We start from the raw sequence: 27,973 nt of genomic DNA, 5'->3' as shown, positions 1-27,973 counted from the left end.
TACAGTTATAACCAAGATCAAACACAATCTGCATGTGAGATCTTCTTGATTGACTTGTGATACTTCCACCAGTCTCAAGAGTGTATGATCCAGTTCTCAATCTGAACTCTGATTGACTACGAGAGATAGGAATCACAAGTTTCATTTTGTTATCACATTATCACGTCAAATGAAGATATTGAAGCCATTATCTCCTGGAAACCAACAAGGAAATGCTGATATTTCAGAGATTTGTGAAGGGAAAACAAAATCAAGAGTACATTTCTGTGCTGCATGTTAATTTCTTAAATCTAGTTCTTACAGCTAATCACTTTGCATAAGTGAAATGACCTCATCTTTGAGTAGAATCTACAAGAGCTGCAGCACTTGCATGCTCATTCATCCACAAGAGATGCTCCAGTAGCGTCTCATTTGGCAACTTTATATATCAGTATCTCCACATGTATCAACCACATGTTGCGGTATTAGGCAACCACAAGGCCTTCAGCCAACATGAGAGCTCAAGAAGAAGAACATCCAATTGGAGAAGTCATGTTCAGAAGTTTAAATGCAATACTAAAAGCATACTTTGATATTACTGACACATTAAGCAAGGTGTCATCCAAGCAATCTACTGCATTTTTACATTTTGGCTAGCATCAACTTGCAGATATAGCAAGATGAAAGAATACAATCTGAATGGTTTGAGTGTTAAAATTGGAGATGACGGCGTCATCAGCTGATTCCTTGAGTGCTTGGCATCTTCATCAAGAACTTACTAGCTGAATGCTTGAATTTGAAGTGACTATGAATGAATCCTCGACACAGAGAAATTAAACCTATTGAAAACAAAGCAAATGTAAGATTAGACTGCAAATGCAGGAGTCCAAAGAACACCTAATCTTATCTAAGCCTTTGTATAACCACTGCCATGGAGGCAAACCCAGTTGAATCCCATTATGATTTTGAGAGAAATTGTTCAATCTTCTTCAAAGCTGCAATGAGCTAAAGCTATCACCGCTGCCCAAAAAATGTCACGCTACAATAAAAAAACCTTTGGTTATTCCTATAAACATTATCAACTGAAATAATGGAAGCTGATGCCAGTAGTTTAGCAAGAAAATCAGCTGTTTAAATGCCCATGTAATCCACTGCTTCTTGAATATAGTTAACCAGGTGACTGAAAGCTGAAAATTAAAGTAGAATACAGATCAATAAGCCTGTTTGATGAAAAAAGGTAAGAGATACCTGATTGTGATGAGGACTCTCGTAAGTTTTCTCGTATATTCCTTAAGCACAGGGAAACTTCAGGGTTTCACAGATAATTAGAGAAGAAACACTGATGATCCATATTCTTGACGAATGTTTGTAACGAGAAAACTTATCAGTCCATAAAGGTTAAGTACTCTGTCCAAGCAAGCTTTTAGATAAAGTTGGTTTTATAGCAAATGACATAGTGGAAAATTAAATGAGAATTATTGCACTAATGTAAATCACCAAGAGAAAAAGATCATCTTCGATGTTAAGAGACAGATCAAATTAAGATGCACAAGAAAAAGAGCATCATCACCTTTTTCCAGATGTAGATTGCCCTCAATTTTGTTTAAAAAATCAACCTTAAGAAATTTTGAAGTTGTTCGAGCATATATGAAAACAAAAGAAAAAAAAAACACATTATTTCCCTAGGTTTGGTTAGAGTCATAATATTGTTTGGTACTTTCATAAGATTCATGAAGAATTGCAAGGGTTAAACCGTTTTACAAAGATGATGTATAAGTCATATTCCAGATATCACTAACTGCCACAATGTCAAAAATTTTAAACTGGTTAAATCTACAGAGTTTGATAGGTTGATGCTACCTAAACGTTTGAAGGTTTCATTTGTTATGATACTTGTCGAGCTAAAATCTTTAATCATTGTTGCCATTTGGATGATGCCCACAGCTCAAGGGTTTAATGTTGTATCTTTATAGTAGAAGAAACAAACAAAGATAAGGCAGTAACTTTGGAAGAACATTCTAAATTCAGATAAAGTAAAATGACGACACAAAAACCTCTAGTTGATTATTGTGGAAAAGCTCAACCTGGCAAAGTACAGACCAGATAAATTGTTTTCAATAATTATACAACGCAAATTATCAGAAGCTTTACCAAACATATGAGCTTCAGAACAACCTTAAAATCAAAAGGATTTGTGAAGCCTATTTCATTAAAATACAATAGCAATAAAATAAACATTTGCAAAAGTAAGGGGCAAGTATGCTTGGAGTAATAGGGAGCTGAATCTGGTACCGTCATATAAGTTCTTACTTTGGTCAAGCTTCCACAAGATGCATACTCATGCTGTCTCTGAAAAATGCTGCATGCCAATATAACAATCACTATTTAAATGCATACATTTCACAAATTTGCCCTAAGATGAACACATACACAGATAAGACAGATAAATTCACACAACAGGCACAATATGAAGAGTGCAAGTCTTTCTCTTTATTAAGGCGACAATGAACTATAACGAAAGCAGAATTCTAACAAGAACTGAATGTAAGTCCAGTTCCATAAAACGCATCACTTGAAATCACATTTTAAATTTTATCAAAGCACTATATTCACTAAATGGTGCAAAATCTATGGAACTGGAGAAAAGAGAACAAAGTTGAAAAGAAATCTTTGTGACATTATAAATTACCATTATACAAAGCCTTAGGCACAATTCTTGGGCATTTGCATTCCACAATAATGCTGCAGAAAGCAGTAAAGAGATCATATCTCTAATTTCCATTGGAATGAAGAAAAACACCATGCTAGAACATCAATAGATTTGTCGAACACTGGACCATAAACACTTCCAATGAAGCCCTCGTCAAGAGATAGAAGATTATACCAAGTGCTATGGACACTGGCAGAGCTGGCAATGCCTTGCGATAAAATGCTAAAAGCAACAAAGTGATACCCAGCCCAGACATGATTGCAAGATAACAAGCATACACTGTCATGAAATCGTACAGTGCTGCTCTCCCCACCAACACACTATAAAATATAAAATCTCCAAGCCCCAGCTTGATTGCACCTGATGAACTCAACCCAATTCCTTCAAGTTCCACTTCTCCATGCCTTTCCAATTGCTGCTGTAGGAAAGGTGCCGTCAAAGCTGAAACGGATGGCCCTTCTTCGGCAATAACCAGACTTGTGTCCTGCGATGCAGGATCTCCAGCTTCCAAATTATTTGAGTTCGAACTAGAATTAGAAGCAAGATCCCTTCTTTCTCTCCACAGCCTCCTACCCGCCCCCGGGAGATGCTCCACGGGCCTTGCCTCATAGACCAATGCCGGTAACTCCTCGTCCCTCGAGATGGCAAGCTCCACAAGCAATCTCAAGGGTCCGCCCGGCAACAGAACAGCAGCTAAATCGTACAAAGACATGGCAATCAGAAGCGCCCAGGTGGTCCACTCCGGAAGGAGAGTGAACCAGTAGGCGACGAGAACCCCGATGATCACTAAATACCCCTGGTTGACCATGATCGGAACTTTCGCCAAGAAGACGGCCAGAACTCCAACAACAGCGAAATTGAACAAGAGCAGCGAGAAGGTGACGACGTCAATGGGGACGTAGAAGCGCGAGATGAGCAGCAGGAAGACCTCACCGCCGAGAAAGGCGAGGACGACCAAGGAGGAGAAGGCCATGTAGGACTTGAGGAATCGAGTGCAGCGGAGATAGAAGAGGAGGACGAGGAGGAAGGTGAGGAGGGTGATGAGGACGACGAAGGAGAGGGAGCTGAGGAGGGCGCCCTTGAGCTTGTCCCAGAAGGAGTCGGAGGAGTCATCAGAGTAGGCGATGGTGGCGATGGAGGCGAGGCCGCCACCCGAGGAAGAGGAAAGGGCAGTGACGAGGAGGACGACGAGGAGCATGCAGGCGGAGACGGGGGCAACGATGCGGACGATCTCCTCGCCCAGCGTTTCGAGGACGCCCGGGTTGGAATTAGGGTTTGCTTCAGCCATCGGAGGCGGAAGAGGCAAAGGAGACGCTTTTGGGTTAAGAGAGGAGCAATAAATAGGTAAGTTGACTTGAAAGCAGTCAGACACATCGAAACATTAGAATAATAGAAAACAAAAACAAGGAAGAAAAAAACACCTACCAACCAAGCTATCACACGCTTGTGTTGGATTTCTTCTTCAATCCAAGAAAGCCAAAAAGAATAACCTGTAAAAGGAAGGGGAAAAAACTTGACATCATGGTTTTCATGATCAGCCATTCTTATTCTTTGATTTGTAGATTGCAATGCTTTTTTCTGAAACAATCTTGAAGCAAGGTTCAAGTTGTTTTGGCACAATTCAAAATGTATGTCGTTCAGATTGGATCATATCGATGGTATTTACTGATCTGCAGATCATCCATGACATCCGATTCTCCGTCTTCAATTCTTTTTCCTCCTTCCTACCAATATACAGATTCTTTTTCCTCCTTCCTACCAATATACAGATCGATAATGATCCAACTGATAACAACTGACGACGATCCATATGAATACAATATCAAGATCTAAAAGTGCCTCAGATTGTATTTTTCTCACTTGGGGGGGCTTGTTGTAAAGAGAGTGCATCTCAACAAGCTGTACAAAACAAGTATAGAATCAGAATGAATCAGATCCAGGATGTTTGGAGAAAGGAAATGACACACTGATGAGATCAAAAAGGCTAAAACTCAGAAACCAGAACATGTTCAACTTTTCATTATAGGTAATATACAAAAATCCATCTCATAGACAACGATCCTTGGGGATTCAATCGTCCTTTGGAAAGAGATACCTTTGTGCATGTAGTACAATTGGTGAGCCTTGCCTTGTTCGCTCTAAAATTTGTTCGATTAACATTTTCATTTCATCGTCATCTTCATCATCGTTATATTCATCTTCATTCGTCGCATGGATCTCAAGAATCTCATGATCATCGTTCAATCCCGTGCTCTTCAGATTTTGCTCCCACTTAGTCTCCCTCCCGCAACGTTTTGGCACTTCCATTGCCCATGTAAAACTCTGTTCAGATGAATATAAGCCATGTCCAAGTTCACCAGTCATGTTAGTCGTGGATGGCAAGTTGTTCACCATGTTGGCTGTCCGTGTGATCTCTTCATAAGCTTCGTTGTACGTGTCTAGAGCATCTCCAGCAAGGTTCAAGCAAAATGGCTGAGCCAAAGCCGTGTCTCCGGCAATACCCGTTGGGCTGTCCTGGTTGGAGGAAGATTCCATGTCGCTGCTTGAGAAGGCTCTTTGCGAAGGAAGGCGCTCGGATTCTGCCGACTGAAGTTGCTTCTTGGTTTGCTGAAGCTCATCCTCTAGCTCTTTGATTCTTTCTTCTAGCCTGAGTTGGATCACATCGTGCAGGCGTAAGCTAAGCTCTCGTGGTGAAACTGCATGGTTGACATTGTGGTTATGGTTTGTGGTGTTCTCGCTGTCACTTGCACTATCATCCTGGTCCTCGGAAACCCCACCGGGGAGCATATCTGCCTTTAGTTCCCCATATACAACATCAGCAACTACATCCAGATCAAGCTGCAATGAGATATTTTGAGAAAGGTTGGACATGTCACTGTTGTCAGAAGAGACGCATCATGATAAAATGCATCTTAAATCACATTAGCGTGTATATAAGAATGATATCTATATAAAGTGACACAGAAACATGACCAAAAGTTATCATCGAAGGATGTCATGCATTATCCTTCCACGACCAAAAGCTACCCAGAAACAAGTTGTTGACCATAAATGTGTGTTTAGAATTTTGAAGGAAATTTATTAGGAAAACATAACACAAAAGCCCAAGTAATATACCATTGACAGAAATAAAATTGTGGAGATTAGATTTATCACCATCATCAGGTACAATGGCATCAGAGAGACATTTCTGGCTCCCATACGGTGCAAATACAAGTAAATATAATGTTCTTCCCAATTTCAGAAATCAATTTACCAAAAATCACATCTCAGTATCTGGAAGTAAAACTTCAGAGTTCAATAAATAAAATTTAGTACCAAAGACATACATGAATTGTAACAAGTTAAATCTTAGCACCATCTTCATGCCTTATAGAACACCTATGTAAGGCGATGGATATTGCAGCAGATGAAGCAATCATGATGTAAGTGAGCCTACAAATCAAGAAGCCTTGCTGTTTAGGTCTGTAGATGAATAACATTGGGATTGATTCCTGAATACGAAACCAAAGGGAAAAAATAAAAGGATCTGCAAGGAAGGAAAGAAATCTACCCACTGAATTAGGACCCAAATGACGATCACAGCAGATATAATCTGTAATTTCAGCATGGCCAGAAGGTCGGGTCAAGTTGTTTGTGAAACAGAAAGATGGGAAAAATGTTTTGCTTATTAGCCTTCTTTTTATAAAACAGATCGACGGTTCAGGTTTTGAGCCCCAATCTATAAAAATCGAGTACTACTTTCTTGAACATGGACATTGGAAGTAGTGAAATATCCATACAGATGTCATCTGTAAGAATTGTATGATGGATGATCCTTAACAAGTCTCATCTCATCTGTATGGATATTCACTTATTTGTTCAAGTGAGACTAAGAATGCAGAATAGATGAATAAGGGAGAGACAGAATATCTAGGTAGAACACTACGAAAGAAATACACAAGACTATTTATCACGTCATCCACTCAATTATTGTTTTCAGAAAGCTGTAAAGGAAGTTCAGAAGAAAACTCAAAGATGACGAGAAAGTGTGAAAATTTTTCTATTAGTATTTCTAGCATGTCTCATTCTACCTTGGTCAATGTAGCTGGTTTCATATACATATACAGATTTGGAAGGTAATATTGTTTTGCAAGCATTGAATAAGACATGGACCAAGTTAGCCAGAATGGTTGTGTTTGCTGCAATTCAGATTCAGAAGATTGCTAGAATGTTCTGGCAAGAACATGAAAACATACTATGTCAAATGTTTTCTAGAAAGGTACCACTAAAGAATCTTTATAGGATATCATAAATAAAAAGCAAGAAGAAGCTGTTTCAAATAAATAGCTTTTATTTACAATTCACAAACAACAAGAACAAAGGTCTTTTGGCCTTACCTCACCAAGTGCTAACATTGTTCCGTTCAGACTTGACCTGTTCATGGTCAGTTCCAGTTTCTCCAGTTCAATCTCAAGCTCTGCTTCAATCTTACTCCTTGACTCTTCCTTAGAGAAATTTAGCTGGTCATATTCATCTTTTTCCTCTACAGGAAAATAGGATTCTGGAAGTTGATCAATGGCAGATTTAATTGATTCAGCAATGCTGTCAACTGGTTTTTGGTGCCCACAAGCTTCATTAGCCAATTCTTTAACAGTTACGGCATCTTTCATCTCCAACTCCTCTTGCAAATCTTGAATCAAGTTCTCCGAACCCTTCAACATGTTGTTTAAATTCTCTATTTCTTTTCTATTTGATAGCACAGTGGATATGATTCCAAGGCTGACTCCAATAGAGAAGATATGTATTCCATCATGCAAACCTGGGTACAATGTCGGTGCTGCTTTAGAATGAACACTGTAATCAAATTATATTGCGAAATTATTTAGAATTTGAGACAATCAACTAAAACTCAGAAAACAATTTAGCCAGGATGATGTTATATATACATTAATGTATAAGACCCACATGGCATTCTAGGTGACATGGGGAACCCCACAAGAGGTTGAATTTGATGCCTCTGCATGGGTGACACCTAGGGCCACAGAAAGAAGGCAATAAACTATCGTAAAACTGAATAATATATGAAAAGATCTCATGAGATGCATCGACCATGATAGATGACAATGCTTGTTCTGCGGCAAAAAGGATTACGAAGAAGACTGACGATAAATGTCAGACTGGTTGCCACATTATGCTAGCATACTCAGTTGTTCACTACTAGAAATCTCCTGAATTTTGATTATGTTCATAGTTTAGTAGTTTTGAGACAAAAATTACAGATCACACAGCACTTGCATAACAAATGTAAGTTGCTGTCTTAGTACATTGGTGTTACCAGTCACAAAAGAAACAGACTGATAATGCATGTTTATCTTTTATACATCAAGGACATGTTATGAAAACCAAGGTTTGTAATTTCGTACCGAACTAGAGTTTCAAGCTCGGTTCGGTATGGTATAAGTGAACTGAGCAGTACATTTTGGTGTACCATTCGGTGTGTATATATATATACACGACGACTCTGCCCACGTGAGGAGACACGCGAAAAAAAAAGAAAGGGGAGCAACGTCGCTGAGGCGACGTCACTCGATTTCCTCGCGCTCGGCGACGTCACTCGGTTTCCCCACGCTCGACAACGTCGCCTCGGTTTCCCTGCACAAAACTCGACGATGTCGCTCGGTTTCCCCGCGCAAAAAAAAAGGGAAAAGCGGCATCGCCTCAACGATGTCGCTCAGTTTCCCCACGCGAAAAGAAAAAAAAAAAAAAAGGCATCGCCTCGCTCGGTTTCTTCTGCTGGGGAGAAGAAATTGCTTCTCCACATGACATCGCCGAGGCTTCGTCGCCCCGCCAAATCTCCAGGTTTTCTTCTTTCTTCTCTGTCACCGACCTCTTTCTTCTCCCTTTCTTTCTTCTTTGTCACCGCTCGATGCTATCGCCCGCTATCCCGATAGCGGACGATTCGTGTACCGATCTACTGACGAACCGGTACGTACCGCCCGATACGGGTGGTATCATTTAAAATTAAAATCATTGATGAAAACTACAAATTCACATGATGAAATAAGAAAATTGAAGTAAAATTTTTAAGCAAGAGGAAACATTGAAATCTATAGATTAATAGTAGCAAGTGAAAAGTGCAAGGTCCATCCACCTAACCTGAAAGGAGTAACCCTAGGGATGGAAGCACACTGCATCTACTGTGGGACTCCCTTTGGAGCTCTATATTCTAAGGAAACAGCCATCTCGACATAGGAGTAAAGTTCACTGTCACACACAATTGGAAAGGTTTATGCTGATAAATACAAGTTAACATTATGGTGCAATTTCTACATACCCCACAGCTTAGGTCATTGTCTAAAGGTTACAATTCAAACTTCCATGAATGCCCTACAAATATATGGATACCCTTCTAAAGTTTCACAAATACCCTTACAAATTTCTGAACAATATGAGCATGGAAAGACTATGAAATTATAAGAACCATGATACTTGTAGGCCGTAGCTTTAAGAGATCGTAAATGAATTTCACCTATTTCCAATGGTAGATATGCAATTGCCCTGTGTGTCAGCAAACCCTTGGCATGACACAGAACCCATACTGATATCATCCTAACTCGATGCCAAGACCCACTGAAACTCGAAAGTAGGATTTAATATGACATCTCAAAGGCTACAGAAATCATTTCTCCACCTTCCAGAATGGAAAAACACCCCATCACAATGATATGCCAATCTTAACAGACAATAGTCCATCACATATGACAATATACTACAAATAAAAATGTCACCAGATCAATTGACCTTCGTCCAATTACAAAAGAAAAGAATATTTATAAGTCAAAACAAAGAAACTATTCTCAAAACATCAGAAACACAGTAACATTATAAAGCAACTTAGCACATCGCTATGCAAAACAGATATATATTACTCAATTAGATGAACAATCAATTAATTGGTGACTAGGAATTGGAAGATGGACTACAGCAACAAGAACTTCCACTTCTATACTCAACATGGAAACAGTTAATCGAACAAGAATAAAAATTAAACACACCAACCTGGATTTTCCATTTTTTATATACTTCAATCAAGAAATTGACCAGGGTGATGTTATTAGTCAAGGAATCAACTAGTGATATCCATTTGGGCAGAAAATTAAAAAAAAAAAGTCCAGTATACCAGCCAAACTAATTATCATCAGAGTGATATGGTGAGAAGAAATACTGACGAGTACATAATACAGTCCACAAAGAGTTAAAACAAAGATAGGACTGAAAAAACTAGAGAAAACACAATATACAGAAATATTAATAAAATATGATTGTATGCTTTTGCTTCAAATCTTTAATGCTGTTTTTCCCTTCCTAGTAAGTCTAATTTTTCATTGGCTATGGTCAATGACTATTTCAGCAGACAAAGTAAAATACAAGTCAGCAACCATCACACTACAGGCATCTTTAGTATCAGAACCAATGAAAACATGGTAATGATACTACCTTTTTGATGGGAGATCATGTGTGATCTTCGACTGTTGGAAGGTCCCACAATATCATGTGGTGTCTCCCTACTCTTTCTTTTTGATGTCCTCAACTCAGGAAGAGAAGAAACACCTGTCACATTCTTCATATTCCCCTTGTTCATTCCACTATCAAAAGTTATGCCTGTAGATCCAAAACTAGATTTGTTAACTATCTTGCTCTCATCTGTTACAATAAAGGGCCTCAAGCCTGGTGTGGTGGAAGAAGGAAACGAACTGAAAACAAACTCTTCAATTTCAAAATTTGCATCGTAAAGTTGAGGGATTAGGCAGTTCTCCGTGGAAGAAAGCGGCTTAATTGAGCTGCGGTGAGAGCGCCTGGCTCTAATAGTGCTTTGACCTCTACCACACGCGTAACCCAGACTAATACTCTGTGGAGAGATCTCTGGAAGAGAATTATACATGAAACCATCCATTTCATACCCACATTTCTCAGAACAATCATCATTTGGTTTCACTAATTCCTCATCTCTCTGATAACTTCCCGTTTTGAAAATCCATGGCTGCAAACTTAAAAGAGAACCATGGTCCCTCACATACTCCCCTGAACTCATGAAGGCATCTCCATTATCAGTACTACTGGAAGCCATACCCTCACGTAAAGAAACGCATGTTGACTCCGTATAACCTCTAGGGGTGTTGCAAGGAACTTTATCATCATTAGAAGAAGCATCTTCTGGGGCTTGTTTGCATGCTAATCGCTGAAAAATTCTACCTCCAGATTTGACTCTCTTCTGGTATACCTGCTTATCCATTCAAAAGACTAGCTTGGATTACATACAACTGAATTGAGGAATTTTTTTCTGACAAGATTTCCTCCTTCCTATTACCAAATAAAATACACTGCTGGACTAACTGCTGTACAACATTCACTGCCACAGTATCTACACAATTCTGCCCCTTACGTGCAAATTAAAAGCGCCGAGCAAAGCTTCCGTACCCACAAAATTTCATCTTTTCCCAGTCAAATAAATCTCCAATACGAAAAGCTTAATAAAATGCAAACAGCCCACGGATCGAAACTCAGATCCCAAAAAGAGAAACACAGACACACATAAAGAAGGGCACTTCAAAGCTCCAAAACCCAGATTGCTACTAACAAAGACAATAACATATGAGAAAAGATCGGATCTTTGGGGCGGATAACCGAGAACCAACGGGACAGGCACTAACGCTAGCGCCGTCACCGCCAAAGATCCGATCTTTCAGCCGAAGCGATCCAAGGAAGAAGGAAAAAAATCAATCTTGACGTGGAAGCAAGCAGTCAACGGAAGAAGGCAACAATCAGAAGCACCAAACCAGAAGGAACCGCAACAGGGAGGGAAAGAGTGCGAGGGGGTTGGGCATCGGACGACAGGGGATGATCAGAACCCAACGCCAACCTCGCAACGGCGAAGGAAGCCCTCAAGCGCAGAGCGCCCATCTCTTCCCTCGCCTCCAAACAGCGGGATTCCAAACCTAAAACAGACAAAGCAGCAGTAGATTTTCCTCCATTTATTATTATTATTATTATATTTAAAGTTCACTGTTTGCGTTCGAGACTTCTACCGACATCTACCCTTGACGTCTCCCTGTTATTTAACCTGTGGGACCGACATATTACTATCTTCAAGGAGGGTTTACACGCGGGTAAATAAACCCTAAGCACGCATCAGAACGTTTTTGTTTGAGATTCTGGAAGATCGAATTGATCTCGGCCGTTCATCTCCCGTCATCGATGATTGGAATGGCTTGGACCTTTTGAATTTATAATTTTTTACTAATAATAATATCCAAGAAAAATATTTAATGAATATAAGCACGATTTATTATTTTTGTATATTTAAAATTATTATTGCAGAATTTGCATTCTGAATGTTCACGAGAAACTTGAATGCATCTTCCATTTCCTTTATACCATCGAAATAGAAGAAGAAGCATAATGTTAACACATACACATCAACAGCAGCTCATCAGTAACAATGGAGAAGAAAGAAGTTGGACAAGAAGAAGTGCTACAGCTATTACAATGTTTCACTGCATCACTCAGATGGAATCAATCCTGTCTGCCACAGGGGAAAGACAAAAACCATAGGCTGGACGAGAAATGCCTCTGTATCAGTCCATGTTACAACAATGGGATCATACGCTAGAACCGGAGGCTTTTCATCAACCCAACAAAGCCATCACTGAGCAAATGACAGTGAGGAGGAGAGAACCCATCCCTGCCTTCATGAGGAACCCACCATGGCTCATGTCCTCATTGGACATGCTACTTGAAGGCCCCAACCCCCCTACTACTCCACTGGTTGGGGAGAAGGTGCCGGGTGTTGTGCCAGGGGTGTTTGTTGCTGGTGTAGATCCTGTGCCTGCAGCACTGGAGGAGGAGGAAGAAGAAGAAGAAGAAGCAGAGAAATGAAGTCAAAATAGATGATGGTCATGCTCATTGATTGTAATGTACTCAGAGATGTACCTGGCAGTTGCAGGGAAAGTGCAACCACTGTAACCTGTAAGCAATCAGATGAAGATTAATGGTGCATTTTTGTGGGAAATGACAACCAGGTGATGGGGAACTAAGAACGTTCATTGACTTACTTGGATCTGTGGTGGCAAGAGCAGCAGTGCCCGAGAAATCACAGGTCCCTTGTGCCTGCCCTTTCCTCTGGTAGTAGCTGTTAGCAGCATAGGAGCAATGGGCTTTCACTGTGTTGGGATTGTAACAAGCTCCGTTTTGGAGGATAGGAGTGCAGTCAGCTCCAGCTCCACAAGCATAATCCAGTGTCTTCTGGAGAGCAGTGTCACTCATATCAGGCTTGCAGACACACCAAGCCGCGTCTGCCACCAGAAAGATGCAGACTTGAGATCATTTTCCCCATGAAATTCCAAAAAGATTAAGAGAAAGATAAAACAAACGATGGTCCTCTGTTCAACGGGGCGCAAGTCTTGCTGCAACAAAATCTAGCAAGAGTAGTCAAGAAGGAAGCAGAGAAAACATGGGAGAACATGAGAAATCCTGATCTCCACCAAGATGATGATACATGTAGAGAAGAACATAAAAAAGATGAGAGCTGTGAACTCGAGCTTGCCTGATCCACCAAACATGGTGAAGATGAGAACTACAAGAGCAAGAGCAGCCATGACAGGGAGAGAGGAGAAACTATCGAGAGAGGGAGAGAGGATTTGTGTCTTCACACCCGAGCTTTCAAATCCTTCACCCATTGCTCGGTTTATTGGGCTGCCTCTCTGCAGACGCCGTGCCATAGGGAACCGAGCCAACGTTGCTTTCTGTTGTGTGTCCTTCATCAACGGTCACAAGCCCACATGTGGAGCGAGGACAAGATCCAGAGCTCGACCCGTCTCCTTCCTCCTCTCCTCCTCCTCCTCGCGGGGATTCTCCGGGGCCCAAAACTCCTGTCCTCAATTTGACCGTTAGGTGCTGTCTCCAGTATCACTTGTGTTGTCTTCCCTCTCTTGTTCAAGTTCAAATGTTCTTCTCCTCGAGCAACATATGATCGATCACCTGAACTTGTTGGAGATGAGAAGGTTGTGAGATGGAATAGAATCGATCAAAAGGTGTTCATTATTTTTAGGTAAGACCGGGGGATGCTGAGATCCAAGATTTATTCTTTAAGAAAGAGCTTTGGAGATTCCTATAAAAAATAATGCATGTAAACAACAAGGCATGCACTATGAAATCTTTGACATTCTTGGTAGTATCTTATGATACTGACATAATACATGATTGATCTATAAGATTCAGTATGTTTTGATGAACTTGATAAATCTACTTATCCAAAAATTTTAATAAAATAAAATTAAAATTATGTGGTGGAATTAAAATTAAAATGATTTTTTTATCTAATGAAATGATCAAAATCAATTATCCTGATTTTGAACTAATGATAAAAAATGATAATATATGATAAAAAAATGATTTTATATCGAAATTATTTTGAATTAATGATTTTGAATGATATTACCTTCGATCGAAATGATAAAAAATGATCACATCAATTATCCTGATTTAATATACTGATAATATATTCACAAATTTCGTTCTCTTCAGATCTAAATCCAATTAATTACTTAGACTTATATATTTATATTTAAGCTCAATATTTCATATTCGATTAAACAATGTTTAATTCTGGTTTGAGCCGACAAATACCTACTTTTGTCTGAGCCGATAAATTGAACCGGTCGGTGAAGCCGTATGAACCGGCAATTGGATCTTTAGCCGATCCGGTCCGGACTTTCAAAAAAAATATGAACCGGAACGAATCGAAGGCGGAGTTGCGCTCGCCGTCGCTTCCTCGCTTTCTCCCACGCTCTCGGCCTCCTCGCACGGGATAATGCCGAGGGCGAACAACTGAGAAATCAGGATAGGAGAAGGAAATTTGTCGCATTCTGTCTCTGGAGATAGCAAGGTTTTTCCCCTTTTTAGTTCTTTTCTCTGTTGGAGTCGTCCTCGGATTAGGGTTTAGTTGAGGATCGACGAGGATGGAGGCGGCCGGTGAGGAGGAGCAAGACGGCCTTTCGGTTCACTCGCCCGGCCAGGCGCCGCCCTCCTCCGCCTCTTCGTTGCCCAAGGTTCTTTGCCCCTTCCTTTGTCTTTCTCTCTGCCGTTCTCCAGTCCATCTGTGTGTTGACATCTGATGCATCAATATGAATCATATAAAATTACGATCTTTTACATATTTTTTATGTTAAATTTCCGGTTTCATCAGGAGCAATCGCAGGTTGAGTTGGAACTGAGGGTGTTGGAAGCATTGGAAATCTATCCTCCATGGAGACTGCAGGGTGAGTTCATAATAATTCAATCATTTGTGGGTGAATGGTGTTTTCTTTTTTTTTTCGCCCTTTTGACATTTTGAACTTTTTCTGCTGTTATTCATGTTCTGTGACAATTTTAGTTGACAATATAAATCAGTAAAAGGTGAAGTTCTTAACTTGTTGCCTCGGCTTGGAATTTGTTGCATATGGACTGAAAAGTATAGGGTGATCATAGAGCAAAAGAGAATGATCTGATCTTTTTCCTTAGCTGGTCAGATAGGCTTTATCGCAAACCTGGAGAAAAGAAACAGAATGACGAAGCGTCACTAATGAACATTCAGGGGTCTTGCTTGACAACTTTCAATTATGTTAGGGAATTAAAAGTCTTGTAAAATTTAAAGTCAAAACTTTGTCTATAACATGAAAGAGTTTATGCAATTGTCATTTGATGTCAAATGGCACATCTGATAACCAGTGCAGTTTGAGATTTTTGTTCCAACTTATAATACAATATCCAATGCTCTTCACTTGACGTGCAAAGTAAACACTGGTTAGTGGCCGTGGATCTTTTTACAATAGGGATTGTTGAGATGGAAAAGAAACTAGAAAATTGGTTATATTAGGGAATATTTGTTATCAAATAGAATACAAGTAAAGAATGGATGAGTAGCATATTGTTTGGTACATGTAGTCAGTTATATATGCTTTTTCTATGTTGTTCTACTAGATAAATTCTGTTCTCCAAATTCTCCATTTGTCAGCTTCAGATTGAGCCGATAGTGTTTGTTGATGTGCACCAATTCACATTGTCTTCATGTAAAATTGTCAAGTGAAGTAAACATTTATATACAGTTTTTTTTTTCTGTTATCTTCTCAGTTGCAAGTGTTATATCTCCACATGCAAGAAAGGTTTTGGGGATGAGATTTATACCTACAACTGTAACTAGGTTTTAAAGATACGAAATCTCATGTATATCAATCCTGCTTTGATGAACTGAAATTGACCTTATTATATATATTGCCGAGTGCTAGCTGGATACAAATTTCATAACAATACGTCATGGTTTATGCAAGGCCTTCGAACAACAAAGCCAGAGCCATGATGCATTTTTGTTATTATTATTCAACATTTTTTCTATTAATAGAGATAAATATATTTATATGAAGTATCAGCTTTCTCATTATAAAGCCAATGTTCCTGCTTGTAAGATCGAGATCTCTGACCTTACAAGTATCACTACAGTTCATCAACTTGTTTGCTTTCCCTTTTTTATGGTTGGATCTTGACCGATGAAGCAATTCTTCTGATGTATGAATATCTTAGCTTCTTTTTATGTGTTAATGCCCGTGATCTTGAAGCCTGATGAACATAAACGTATATACATGTTACTGATGATGGTTTAAGTTCTTCCAATATGATCAGTATTGTTACTTGCCTGTCTAGATAGTTAGGTCAATCGATCACTGCTACTCGCTTAAATTCCTTTAATACAACGAATATGGTTGTTGAATATCTGCTTACCAGCATTGAATGACCATAACTGTGCAGGCATCCATCGTCACTTTGTTCTTTATGGACTGATGGAATATCTAAGGAGAAGGTCAGTTTAGTGGTATTTAATTTGTTTATGATGGACTACAAAATCATCTTATGCATGAATTGCAGGACCCATTACAAAATGTTTTTATGCTTTAAAGTTCATATCTTGTTCTTGCAGCTTTGACAGACACTTTTCAGCAGAGGAGGTCTTGCAGTTGCTGGATCGCTTCTATAATCTAGAATTGCTGGTGAGCAGAAGCTTGCTTATTGTCTATGCATCCATTGCTTTTATTTTTTTAAAGCCTTCATTTACCTTATAGGTGGCTGAAGCAGCATGTGTTCACTCATGTTTTTTTTGTTTCTTTGCAATATCATGCAAATGCAATCTCTATAATGCATGTTGTGTCAAAGGTATTTGTTGTACCCTGCATCTACATGAGCATTTGATACATGCATGTTATTTGTCTGCTGTATTTGATGAGGTTTTAGCGTCACCACCTATGGCTTTTGCCTTTTCGGTGTTTGCTTATAGTTTGAAACACAAACACGATCCATTTAGAGCAACATATAAGATAATCCGTGAAGATGAATTTTCGTGTTGTTATAGGTTGACTTTTCATGACTGAACTACAACAATTGTATATTCTGACCAATATTCGGTGTTTTAATCTGCAAATTTATATTCGTTAGAAGCATCATGTGGATTTACTGGAACCAGTTGTCCAACAATATGATATTAACTTTTGATTGATAATGCTAAAGTACTAACAGTTGAATGCTCTACCGTATGCCAGAAACCAGACGATGAGGAGGCAGAGATTTTTAGAGAAGACGATTTTTCCTTGCCACAGAGCTTTTTCATCAAGGATGAGCAGTAACTCGCACCATTTATAGATGTGTTATTCTTCTGAACTGTTATTGCCATTAGCATTTTGTTTATATCACAGGAAAGATACACCACTATGTTTAATAACCAACTCGTTGCCAGATTCATTCTCCCTTATCCTTTTTCAGCAAGAGCAGAATGCTTTTGGAATTTTGCAGGAAATCAATAACTATTTTGACTTAGTGCGAAAAGTTAAACTTTATGTTCTGAGAAATCTTGCGAGAATGAAGTTTCTCACTTTGAATGTCACTGAATGCCAGTCAGATTAAATACTGTTGTATGTATATGGTTTCTGTAGCTGTTGAACTGTAACCATACTTAATAATTCCATGTTCTAAAGCAAAAAGAGGTGAAGCACAGATGACCTCGATCCTAATCTATGTTGTTAAATCTCATTGATTAAATTTAAAATTTGTGTTTGGGCTGGACTTCTGTCATCAACTGTATTTTGCCTGTCATTACCTTTCAAATTATCCAGGGTTCATTGGAAAATATAACTGGGTTAGCTGCTGTATATGTTGACCTAGCAAAGACCACAATGGATGCAGGATGAACTCTCCTTTCCCTGATGTAAGTGCTATTTGATTCTCATGAATCTATCACTGATGATGATGACATGCTATAAGATTCTTAAAACTTTCCATTTGTAAAATTTTCTGTTGCAGAGAGTGAAAAATAGACCTGACAGGATTGTTCCAACAACAAGGTGAGTTTTCTTTCAGACAACAGCTTCAGCTTTGATCTTTAGAAATGTTAGCTGATCATGTTAACCTTATCATAAACTTGTAACATCACATTAATGCACAAAGCTTTTATCGAAATCCCTGACTGATGTAACTGGAAAATCATCCACCTAATTCGAATTAGCGCAAAGATTTTCTGTTGCAGGCATTTAGTTGATCTTCATTTCCACTGTGGTTGCATCCATATCTTTCTTACTGAATTTACTAAAGACTCTCAAGAAGTAATTATGATGGTCAAATATTCTTTTAAGTTTCTCTGCATGACCAGCAGAAGCATGTTGGCTTTGAATGTAGTATTTTTGAATCTGAGACGCATGGAAATGTTTGGTCTTCTAATTATCATGTGAACTCACTCATGCATAAGGGAAGTCAATATTTAGTCCACGTTTCGGAAATCTCTCTCTTTCAACACCATCAGTCCTTGATTTCTTCCGGATCGACAGAAGCAGGAGTGAAGGGAAGGCTTCCAGGAGGAGGGTGGATTCATCTGAGTAAACTGTACTACCGTTGGGCCAATTCCACACGCTTCCCTTCAAGCCAGATGGCGACGGCACTCGTTTTTGTTTGAACGGTTCCTTGGAAATATAGTATAATTAATCTCTGAGTCCGTCAGATTGTAGTCTCACCAATATATTGTCCTCCTCCTCTCCTGTGGTGCCCGTGGACTCCATGCAGAGTCTACGCCTCATGTAAGGCTTCAACAATCATGCACTTGTTCCGCATTCGTATCTTGATATTGATATTGGAGTTCTACTACTCTGCGTCTTCCAGCATTTGACGTAAATGATGATGTTTTCCCACATCCATGCACTGACTATGAATAAGTCCTGTGTCCCCATCCAAGGGGAAATTAAAGCATATATATATATATATATATATATATATATATATATATATATATATATATATATATATATATATATAAAACAAATTCAACCCCAATAATTTCTCAGGTCCCAAGAAAAATCAAAGAGGCGATTTCTAAAAACAACTCTCTTTTTAGTTTTTTTTTTCAATTATACCCATATTTTTCAGATTTATTTATTTATTTCTAATATCCTAAATGTTCCTTGCCCTTATTTATGCCTCTTCTTTCTTTCATCCGAGATGTAGCACTCTTGGTTGTCACCAATTTCTCATTCGGATGAGCATATACGGAAATTTCTCTTGGTCTTCGGACGGGACTAATTCCAAATGAGGTTGAAAAATAAAAAAGAGGTGGACTAATTCCAAGTGGCGATAAGAAAATTTCTCTTGGTCTTCGGATGGGACACCCAACACCCAACGTTACAAATGCGAGATTGATGCACAAAAATTCGTAAAACTTAAAACTGTATATAATATATATTGTGTTACCTAGGGAGATCGTATAAGCTCTAGCCCATAAATCATCGAATTTCTCCTATTTATAGAAGTCCTCTATCAATTTAACTCTAATGGATCAACCCCTTACTAGGTATTGGATCTTCATCTAACTACCAAGTATCTTAGAATAGTGAATCTCTATCCAATAATCTTTCATGAGCACTTATTGTATCTTATCTATAAGATCCAATAATTCATGGGCTTATTGGATATCTAATAAGATATGGGCTCCGACAGATATCTCATATCCGAACTTCTACTCATCGTAACGCCTACCATATGTGTGTGATCCTCTAGGCTCAATATCGAGCTGGTTGTGAGTCATACCTGTTAGAACTCCTTTTGGCTCAACGAATTATTATTTCCATAATAATTCACTTGACTCATCGACTGTAGACGTACTAGGCCACTACGTCGTAGTCCTCAGACGCTACAGGGGAATCCAATCCATTGGACCTATCTGTCCTCATTTACCATATACATATAGTCTATCATCCATCTAATATCCCAAATACCGCATACCGGGCATGGTGCTGTCAGATCTATACGATTTCTACTCGAGTCTTGCTCTAATTAGATTCTCCCAAAGAATCATTTCTCTCTCAATTTGAATGACTCTGGTCAGGGATTTGTCTGAGTAAGAATACATGAGACGTTCCTCTCATGACACCGAGAGTCGATGATCCTCTATCGACACTCGATAGTTCTCGTAAGGTTTACTACCACTCCCGAAGACCGACTATGCTAGATCTGGGACATCCAAATCTATAAGTCCGATATCAAAGAGTAAAGCATTCATACAGGATATTCTTGGTGTCTCAAGTCTAAGGACCATATACACCAGTAAGACTATAGAATTGTTGTATGACAATAAGACATCATCAACTATCCAACATTTCATAAGCGGATTAATCAGTAAACTTATTCCCCAATGACCACCTGTATCGTATCCCTAGTGTCCCCATATAAGTAGCTATGAGACCAGTTGCATCCATCGTATGGAAGAGTATACAACACATCAGTATGTCCGATTATCTCAATGTCCCACTCGAGTAACCTATGACCGAGATTATTTAGGATATGTGTTTAAAGGTGAATTGGTCTCATTATCATGATCTCATCACGATCTGATTTCCATTACACAAATACAAAGACATCACAATATATATATATATATATATATATATATATATATATATATATATATATATATATATATATATATAAAGTAATAAAATATCAAAGTATAATAAGCAAAACGATTGCGTGTCAAGTTACACATGCCATCACTCACGTGATTGGCTTGCTGGGCACCTATGACTAGCATGAAGATTGTTAATAGATATCGGTGGCCTCAACAGAAGAGAAATCGATGGAGTGGACGTAGATCATGACGATTGAACCATGTATTTCTGTTTTGCTGTTTATATTTATTATAAACTACTTTACTTCTTCGTTACTTTTGCTAAGTACCCATCTGCTTTCAAAGTTAAACTCACTTTATCAAAATAATTTTATTAAATTAGATTTTTAAAATCGATGTTTTTATCAACTGCATTAATTCACCCTCCTCTTTTAGTACCGACTCGATTCTAATTCTAATAGTTAAAAGACTATAAATTTTGAGCGGAATGAATAACGGAGGACGAATAGGTAATGGAACCACACGTTTTCAAAATGTCTTTATCAATAAAGCATAATTAAGTAACATTTATTTCCATCCTCGTTGAATTATCTGTGTAGGGCACGCAGAACTCTTCAACAACATCACTATTTCTTTTTCTTTTTATTTTTTTTATGTTACATTTTTATTTATCATCTTGCGTTACTTATTAGGTAAGCAAGAAAGATACAATTCGACAAAGAAAAATCAAAAAGAGGTTGGACTAATTCCAAGTGGCGATACGGAAATTTCTCTTGGTCTTCGGATGGGACACCCAACATTTCCTGGGCCATTGCCCGTCCGCCACGCCCGTGACCTTGAAACTTGTCAGGTCACATCGGCCATCTTCTACGCAGTAAGGCCCACTACACCAAATGGGGGTCTCTCTTATCCGTACAGATAATTGCAATCCTACGTCTCACCTTTCCCTTCATGTCATCTCACACTCTAATGGACGGATGAGTTGCAGTCCTGCAGACCCAGTGGCTGTTCACATGCGAGGTGTGACCTTTGCCTAACAGGACGCCTTCTGTGTCGCATATATACATGCCCTTCATCGTCTTCAATTCCTCCATAAGGTAGTAGCCATTCACCAGTCAAAGATGGCTACTCCAAGGAGAAGCACACGCGTCTGGCTCACCAGCATTCTGCTGCTCTTCGTGCTCACAACCACGGCGTCGGCCAAGGGGTGCGTTGAGCTGGAGAGGGACGCCCTCCTCGCCTTCAGAGCCCGCATCGTCGATCCGTCCCACCGCCTGTCCTCGTGGCGTCGCCGAGTAGACTGCTGCAGATGGAACGGCGTGGTGTGCGACAACACCACGGGCCGCGTCGTGGAGCTCAACCTTGAGAACTCGGCGGACATGACTTTCGAGTCGAATCAGGCGGCGCTGCGGGGTGAGATCAGTCCGTCCTTGCTCTCTTTGACGCATTTGGATCGCTTGGATCTCAATCACAATGACTTCGGGGGGTCACCGATCCCCGCCTTTCTGGGCTCTTTCCCCAAACTGACGTATCTCAACCTCTCCTGGTCCAACTTCAGCGGAGCCATTCCGCCCCAGCTGGGCAACCTGTCCAGCCTCCGCTCTCTCGATCTCCATTCGTATGGCTTATCGACCGATGGCCTGCACTGGCTCTCGCGTCTCTCTTCCTTGAGATACCTCGACATGAGCAGTGTGAACCTTTCCATGGCCTCCCCCGATTGGCTTCAAGCAGTGAACATGTTGTCGTCATTACAGGAGCTACATTTACCATACTGTGGCCTCACCGACCTCCCCTCTTCTCTTTCCCATGTCAACCTCACCTCGTTGAGCATTCTCGATCTCCGTGGCAACGTCTTCAACTCCACCTTCCCCAGCTGGCTTCTGGAACTCCGCAGCCTGTCCTACCTTGCTCTTAGCGATTCAAAGTTGCATGGCGAGCTACCTGCTGGGATCGGAAGATTGACTCGTCTGACCCAACTTGACCTCAGCGCTAATTCACTCTCTGGTCCTCTCCCCGCGGAGATTTGGAGTTCGAGGAGTCTATCAAGCATCGACCTCAGCTTTAATTCGTTCCGAGGTCCGATGCAAGTGGAAGCAGGGAATTGGAGTAGTCTCTCACAGGTATATCTGCTCAACTGCTCACTCAGTGGCAGCATCCCTGCTGCGATTGGGAGTTTGACTCGTCTCAAGGAGCTGCACCTCAGTGGCAATCGACTCACTGGTCCCATACCTGCCGAGATCGGTAATTTGACTGCTCTAACAACGCTCAACTTGGGTCATAATTCTCTCACTGGATCCGTACCACCTGAGATCGGCAAGCTTTCCAACCTAACCTCGCTTGATCTGTCTCTCAATTCCCTGAAAGGTACCATGTCCGAACTCCATTTCGCCAACCTCGCCAAGCTAGACGTCTTATACTTGTACAGGAACTCCTTGGACATCGCAATAGGCCATGATTGGATTCCACCTTTTCAACTCGAGACAATCGGAGTGGATTCCTGTAAGCTCGGCCCTTCGTTTCCCGGATGGCTGCGCTCGCAGGAATCCATGGTGGATTTGAATTTGTCGAACACGAGTATCGAGGACACTTTGCCCGACTGGCTCTGGAATTCTTCTTCCTCTTCCTTAATGGTCATAAATCTGTCCCACAACAAGATTTCTGGCACTCTGCCGGCATCCTTGGAGAGTCTGACCAACTTGATGTTCCTAAATTTGAGCTCTAATCTGTTCCAAGGTCTCGTCCCTGTTTCGCCACCATTCCTACAAGCACTGGATCTATCAAGCAACGCTCTCTCAGGACCGCTACCATCGACCTTTGCACCGGTGTCGGAATACTTGTTCTTCTCAAACAATCATATTAACGGGAGCATACCATCCTCCGTCTGCACTTTGCTGCTGCTTTTCGCCCTCGATCTGTCGAACAATCAAATATCAGGAGAAATACCTCGGTGTTGGCAAGAGGCAAATGAACTTTTGTTTATCAATCTAGCGAATAATAAGCTCGGTGGAAAGGTTCCCAACTCCATCGGAAACTTGGCCAAGCTCAAGTTCTTGCACCTGAACAACAACAGCTTCCATGGAGATCTTCCACCATCGTTGCAAAGTTGTAGCCAGTTAGCTGTCATCGATCTCGGTCGCAACCAATTTTCGGGCAAGATTCCGGCATGGATCGGGCAAAGCTTTCGATATCTGGAGGTACTTCTGCTACGCTCGAACATGTTCTCCGGCGACATTCCACCACATCTTGGTCAACTAAGTAATCTTCAAATCATCGACCTTGCCGACAACGAGCTATCAGGGATCATACCACGCTCCTTCGGCAATTTCAGCGCCATAATTTCCATATCAAAGTCGATGTCTTCCACGATTACGTCCGACACAAACTTGGAGTTGTCCTCTTTCGTGGCCAGCGAAAGCATAGCTATAGTTACAAAGGGAGGTGAACAAAGCTTTTCGTCTATTCTCCATCTCGTGAAGAGCATTGACCTCTCAAAAAATTCTCTGACCGGAGCAATCCCCACAGAGATCGGGTACCTCTCCGCACTTCAAACTTTAAATCTATCAAGAAATAGCATCGGAGGTATGATTCCGAGTACTATTGGCGGAATGAAATCACTGGAAACTCTTGACTTATCATTCAATAACTTATCCGGAGCTATTCCTCAGAGTATGTCAGCTTTGCATTCTCTCAGCCATTTGAATCTGTCTTATAACAATCTATCCGGAGCCATTCCATCGGGTTTTCAACTTCAAACACTTCCGGCATCCAGTTACATCGGTAATGCGTATCTCTGTGGGCTTCCGGTTAGCGAGAGTTGCCTCAACGAGACAAATACCAATGCGACAGATGAGGAGGACGAGGAAGAAGGACTTCATGGGCTATCGCTCTACTTCGGCATCGCACTCGGTTATTTGGTTGGACTGTGGAGCGTGTTTATCGTCATGCTATTTAAGAAAGATTGGAGGATATTTTATTTTCGAATGATTGATCAAATCTATGATAAAGCGTATGTGGCAATCAAGATAAAGATCAACGGATGGACGGTCAACAAAGGAGGGAGACGTACGCAAGAGTGAAGGCAACGTTATTGTATTACATAGTGTGTGCTGTGATCAAAGGCAAGGATGTTAGAGTTACGCCATCGATAATGTTGCTACGAATGATGCATGCGGTGATGTCTGCGATTCGTCGCTTTTGTATCATCTCTTATGTAACTATGATGAAATTATGATGCCGAAGAAATCGAAACAATAAAAATGAGTTTTGGGTTACAATGACACGGTTGACGTAAAAATCGATTAGTTGAGGGGCTAAACTATAATGTTGACGTAAAACCCCCATCCTTCGATCAGCGGTTGTCGGTCGAAGCGCGAGAGGGAAGATGGTTCGGCCAGATGGAGTCAAAGAGTGAAAGCTCAAGAGAAGGGCGGAAGAATCTGCCCCGATGGTGGAGGAGGAGGAGGAGGTTGAGGTCTTCGACGAGGGAGTACGCGATGGGGTTGAAGAAGGGATCGGAAACTTAGGGGAGATTGCGGAGCCCGAGGACGAGAGGAGGGCGGAGGAGGGGGTGGACGAGATGCCGGGGATCCGGGTCACCTCGCCAGTCGACAGAGCGAAGCGGCCGGGAGTCATATTCGTTCTCGAGAAGGCGTGTTTGGAGGTTGGCAAAGTCGGGAAGGTAAGCGGAATTCACTGTAGAGTTTCAAGTAAGGGTTTCCCGGTGCTGTGGTTTTTGGTTAAAGTATGGATTTGATTGATGGAATTCGTAGTTTGTTATTTCCTCCTAAATCATGGATGATTCCTAGTTGCGGGTAAGTAATTAGGGTTCTATTACCTTGCATCATCCTCGTACAGTTGTGGTTTTTCAATCCCGAACGAGCAATCAGTGGTTCCGGAGTTGGGAGTATTTGGAAGAGAGGGTATGGGCGATTTCTAGGTTTAAGAGGGTAGATTCTTATGGTTGAATCTTGGAATACAAGTAACGTTGCTTGCAATCGAAGCTTCTTGGGTTTAAACTGTCTTTTCTTGTCAGAATCTTGGGTTTCAGTTCTGCGTTCCTGGTCTTTCGAGTGGCTAAGGAAAAAGAAGTTCCTTTTTGGCTGTTCTCCATGGATCATGTCTATAACACACATCGCCCGACTTTTTCGTTCTGTTCTCTCCTTGTGGTTAGTTTCTTCGGCTGTGAAAATTAGAAGCTTTTCTTTCTTTGTATTCAGAATTTTCAGATCCTGAACTCAGATGACCATGCAAATTATCTAAGGAAGCAAAATCGAAATCCTGCCGATTATAGGCCTGACATCATTCATCAGGTGTGTCGATTTTGCTCTTTTTGCATTACACTTTTGGTTTCTTTCGAGTTATGTTCTCTTTATATAATCCTTGCATTCATTTTTTTGGGAATTCACGTTTTAGATTCGGAGTTGGAAAGCACTACCATGTAATTTTCTAACACATAATCATTCTTCACCAGACGTGCTCCTTCGATTGCTCCATGAAGTGAGTGATATCGAACCTTTGATAGATGAAAATTTCCAATGATCATAAATGCCCATTTGCTTCAGTTCATTTGTTTGAATTTTGTGTTCATACTACATTAAAAATATATGTATATGACTTAGCTCCTATCTTCCATTAGAAGTTTTATGTCTTCATTAACTTACAGACTAAATTGTCAACTTGAAGATGATGTTAGGCACTTCTCGCAGGCTGTCTATGTGAAAACAGAGAAGGGAGTTCTTTTTGAAATCAAACCATATGTCCGCATCCCAAGTACTTTCAAGCGTTTCTGCGGTCTTATGTGTAAGTACAGTAGATCTACCACTATTTTTCCGTCAAGCGTTGTATGTGTGGGTTTGATCAGTTTAATCTGTGGAAATATCTACATCCCTTTTGTAATTGCTGCAGCCCAATCGTTACAAAAATCAAGTATAATTGCTGTCGGGAAGCCGGAGAAACTTGTGTGTCATAAAGAATTCTGTGACTCGCCATTTGCCTGTCAATTCCAAGAAATTAGGTGATAACTTGCATCTTTGTTTCTTCTTTGCAAGCAACTTTATGATAATTGCTTGTTTGATTTTTGAAGCCTTTTCTTTTGTAGGACTCTCCTTTAGTTCAAACAGGTCGGTTAACTTGTGTAATTATGTAGCTGTTGCTAATGATGATTCTGCCCTTGTTTTTATGGTATATTTGAAATGTTAGATCATTTATTTTGTCAAACGAACTTAATAAACATCGTGTAAGTGATGCACGAGGTTCCAACTTTCAGGTTGGTGCGATGGCTCATTGAGCGATTGATAAGGAATACACTGATGATTTTCTATCGAGTAAGATATCATATATGAGATATATATGCACTATATGATAACTCTTCGTGGTAGCGCAGCTGCTATTTTTTGTAACATTGGTTTTCTTTAGTAGACATGGGGAAATTCTAAGTGATTGTGTATTTATGATTGTATATAGCTTTTGTTTGTAAAAGTGACTCCAAAAGATCTGATTACTGTATGATATAGAAACTTTTATTTTGTATGACAATCGAGCCTGCTAACTCCCTTGTGTTTTTGCAGTTTCAGAATACCCTCTGAGTGCGGCATGCTGCTTCAACAGGATCGCCTTTTTTCCCATATAATATCCGGATGAGTGACTTGGTTCTTTTTGTCCAAGTGATTAAGCTGGTCATCGTTAAAGCAATCATCTATGTGCGCAAAGCTTATTCTTAATATTAATCAGTTCTGCAGTTCCGTGTTTCTATCGAAGATTTTGCCCTTTCACCGATTACTGTATTCTTTACAATTCAATCATGATGTGCTATTGATGTCCATTGATCATGTCGATCACCCTCTGCCGAACCTAATTGGCATTCGAACCCATTCACCGTGTTGTGTTACTGCACGATTGTGTTACTCATTTAAATTGTTTTGCTTCTGTTTTCTGACTAGGCATGTATGCCTTGGAAGATGGTGTTGTCTTCATCAAGGAGGAGTCCAACGTGGATGGCGCCCATGCATGTGACTAAGAAACACATCGCTTACGTGACTGTACCAAGGTGCCACCTTGCGTCTGATTCTGAACAGTCGGTCCTTTTTTGAACAGTAAGAAGAAGAGATGCCTTCCGAGAAACCCGATGACACAATTATACAAAGCTTTTACCATGGCATCTTGTTTTCCCGGGAGATATAATCTTTGCGATGTAACTATGATTAGTAACTCGTGGTTAGTATGAAATTTTGACATGGATGCGAATGATAGAAACTCACATGGGGATGATGAGGACAAGTGTGCTATCTTAAAATTTATATGGTCAAATGCACTATTTTAAACTGGGCAAAGAACGG

The 27,973-nt window shown here is 40.3% G+C and overlaps 6 protein-coding genes across 11 annotated transcripts; 3 read left to right on the top strand and 3 right to left on the bottom strand.

Annotated features, from left to right (window-relative positions):
* Positions 1 to 2,635: 2,635 nt before the first annotated feature.
* Positions 2,636 to 4,018, bottom strand: LOC135665524 (presenilin-like protein At2g29900). The gene has a single exon (XM_065177212.1). The coding sequence runs from the start codon at positions 3,975 to 3,977 to the stop codon at positions 2,784 to 2,786; it is 1,194 nt and encodes a 397-aa protein (XP_065033284.1). The 5' UTR covers positions 3,978 to 4,018; the 3' UTR covers positions 2,636 to 2,783.
* A 427-nt stretch (positions 4,019 to 4,445) lies between these two features.
* LOC103982908 (uncharacterized) lies at positions 4,446 to 11,672 on the bottom strand. Of its 4 annotated transcripts, none has more exons than XM_009399986.3 (4): positions 10,169 to 11,672; positions 7,069 to 7,511; positions 4,785 to 5,527; positions 4,446 to 4,588 (listed from the first exon to the last, which is right to left on the bottom strand). In XM_009399986.3, exons 1-4 carry the CDS (start codon positions 10,962 to 10,964, stop codon positions 4,546 to 4,548), a joined length of 2,025 nt encoding a protein of 674 aa, XP_009398261.2. In that variant the 5' UTR covers positions 10,965 to 11,672; the 3' UTR covers positions 4,446 to 4,545. The 4 variants fall into 4 exon arrangements, with proteins under 4 accessions (XP_009398261.2, XP_009398262.2, XP_009398263.2 ...); XM_009399987.3 differs by having other exon boundaries at positions 7,069 to 7,508; XM_009399988.3 differs by having other exon boundaries at positions 4,448 to 4,588; positions 7,069 to 7,490.
* Positions 11,673 to 12,198: 526 nt separating this feature from the next.
* LOC135672600 (PLASMODESMATA CALLOSE-BINDING PROTEIN 3-like) lies at positions 12,199 to 13,476 on the bottom strand. The gene is made up of 4 exons (XM_065181092.1): positions 13,275 to 13,476; positions 12,784 to 13,023; positions 12,662 to 12,695; positions 12,199 to 12,565 (listed from the first exon to the last, which is right to left on the bottom strand). Exons 1-4 carry the CDS (start codon positions 13,447 to 13,449, stop codon positions 12,358 to 12,360), a joined length of 657 nt encoding a protein of 218 aa, XP_065037164.1. The 5' UTR covers positions 13,450 to 13,476; the 3' UTR covers positions 12,199 to 12,357.
* Positions 13,477 to 14,461: 985 nt separating this feature from the next.
* Positions 14,462 to 18,886, top strand: LOC103982911 (uncharacterized). The gene is made up of 7 exons (XM_009399992.3): positions 14,462 to 14,778; positions 14,916 to 14,988; positions 16,511 to 16,562; positions 16,680 to 16,749; positions 17,296 to 17,957; positions 18,053 to 18,093; positions 18,574 to 18,886. The coding sequence occupies exons 1-5, from the start codon at positions 14,689 to 14,691 to the stop codon at positions 17,377 to 17,379; spliced, it is 369 nt and encodes a 122-aa protein (XP_009398267.1). The 5' UTR covers positions 14,462 to 14,688; the 3' UTR covers positions 17,380 to 17,957; positions 18,053 to 18,093; positions 18,574 to 18,886.
* Positions 18,887 to 21,760: 2,874 nt separating this feature from the next.
* Positions 21,761 to 24,715, top strand: LOC135672190 (receptor-like protein EIX2). Its single transcript, XM_065180647.1, has one exon. The coding sequence runs from the start codon at positions 21,761 to 21,763 to the stop codon at positions 24,713 to 24,715; it is 2,955 nt and encodes a 984-aa protein (XP_065036719.1).
* Positions 24,716 to 24,935: 220 nt separating this feature from the next.
* LOC103983473 (uncharacterized) lies at positions 24,936 to 27,905 on the top strand. Of its 3 annotated transcripts, XR_010509296.1 has the most exons (8): positions 24,936 to 25,317; positions 25,856 to 25,948; positions 26,052 to 26,135; positions 26,345 to 26,438; positions 26,544 to 26,652; positions 26,905 to 26,962; positions 27,206 to 27,337; positions 27,578 to 27,905. XR_010509296.1 is itself a non-coding variant. In XM_065177208.1 (7 exons), exons 1-7 carry the CDS (start codon positions 25,084 to 25,086, stop codon positions 27,221 to 27,223), a joined length of 690 nt encoding a protein of 229 aa, XP_065033280.1. In that variant the 5' UTR covers positions 24,936 to 25,083; the 3' UTR covers positions 27,224 to 27,563. The 3 variants fall into 3 exon arrangements, 2 of the variants coding, with proteins under 2 accessions (XP_065033280.1, XP_065033281.1); XM_065177208.1 differs by lacking the exon at positions 27,578 to 27,905 and having other exon boundaries at positions 27,206 to 27,563; XM_065177209.1 differs by lacking the exons at positions 26,905 to 26,962; positions 27,578 to 27,905 and having other exon boundaries at positions 27,206 to 27,563.
* The last annotated feature ends 68 nt before the right edge of the window (positions 27,906 to 27,973 follow it).

Source organism: Musa acuminata, chromosome BXJ1-4 (genome assembly GCF_036884655.1).
Source record: "Musa acuminata AAA Group cultivar baxijiao chromosome BXJ1-4, Cavendish_Baxijiao_AAA, whole genome shotgun sequence".
Classification (NCBI taxonomy): domain Eukaryota; kingdom Viridiplantae; phylum Streptophyta; class Magnoliopsida; order Zingiberales; family Musaceae; genus Musa; species Musa acuminata.
Note: the sequence above shows the minus strand (reverse complement) of the source record. Positions and strands in the feature narration are given on the sequence as shown.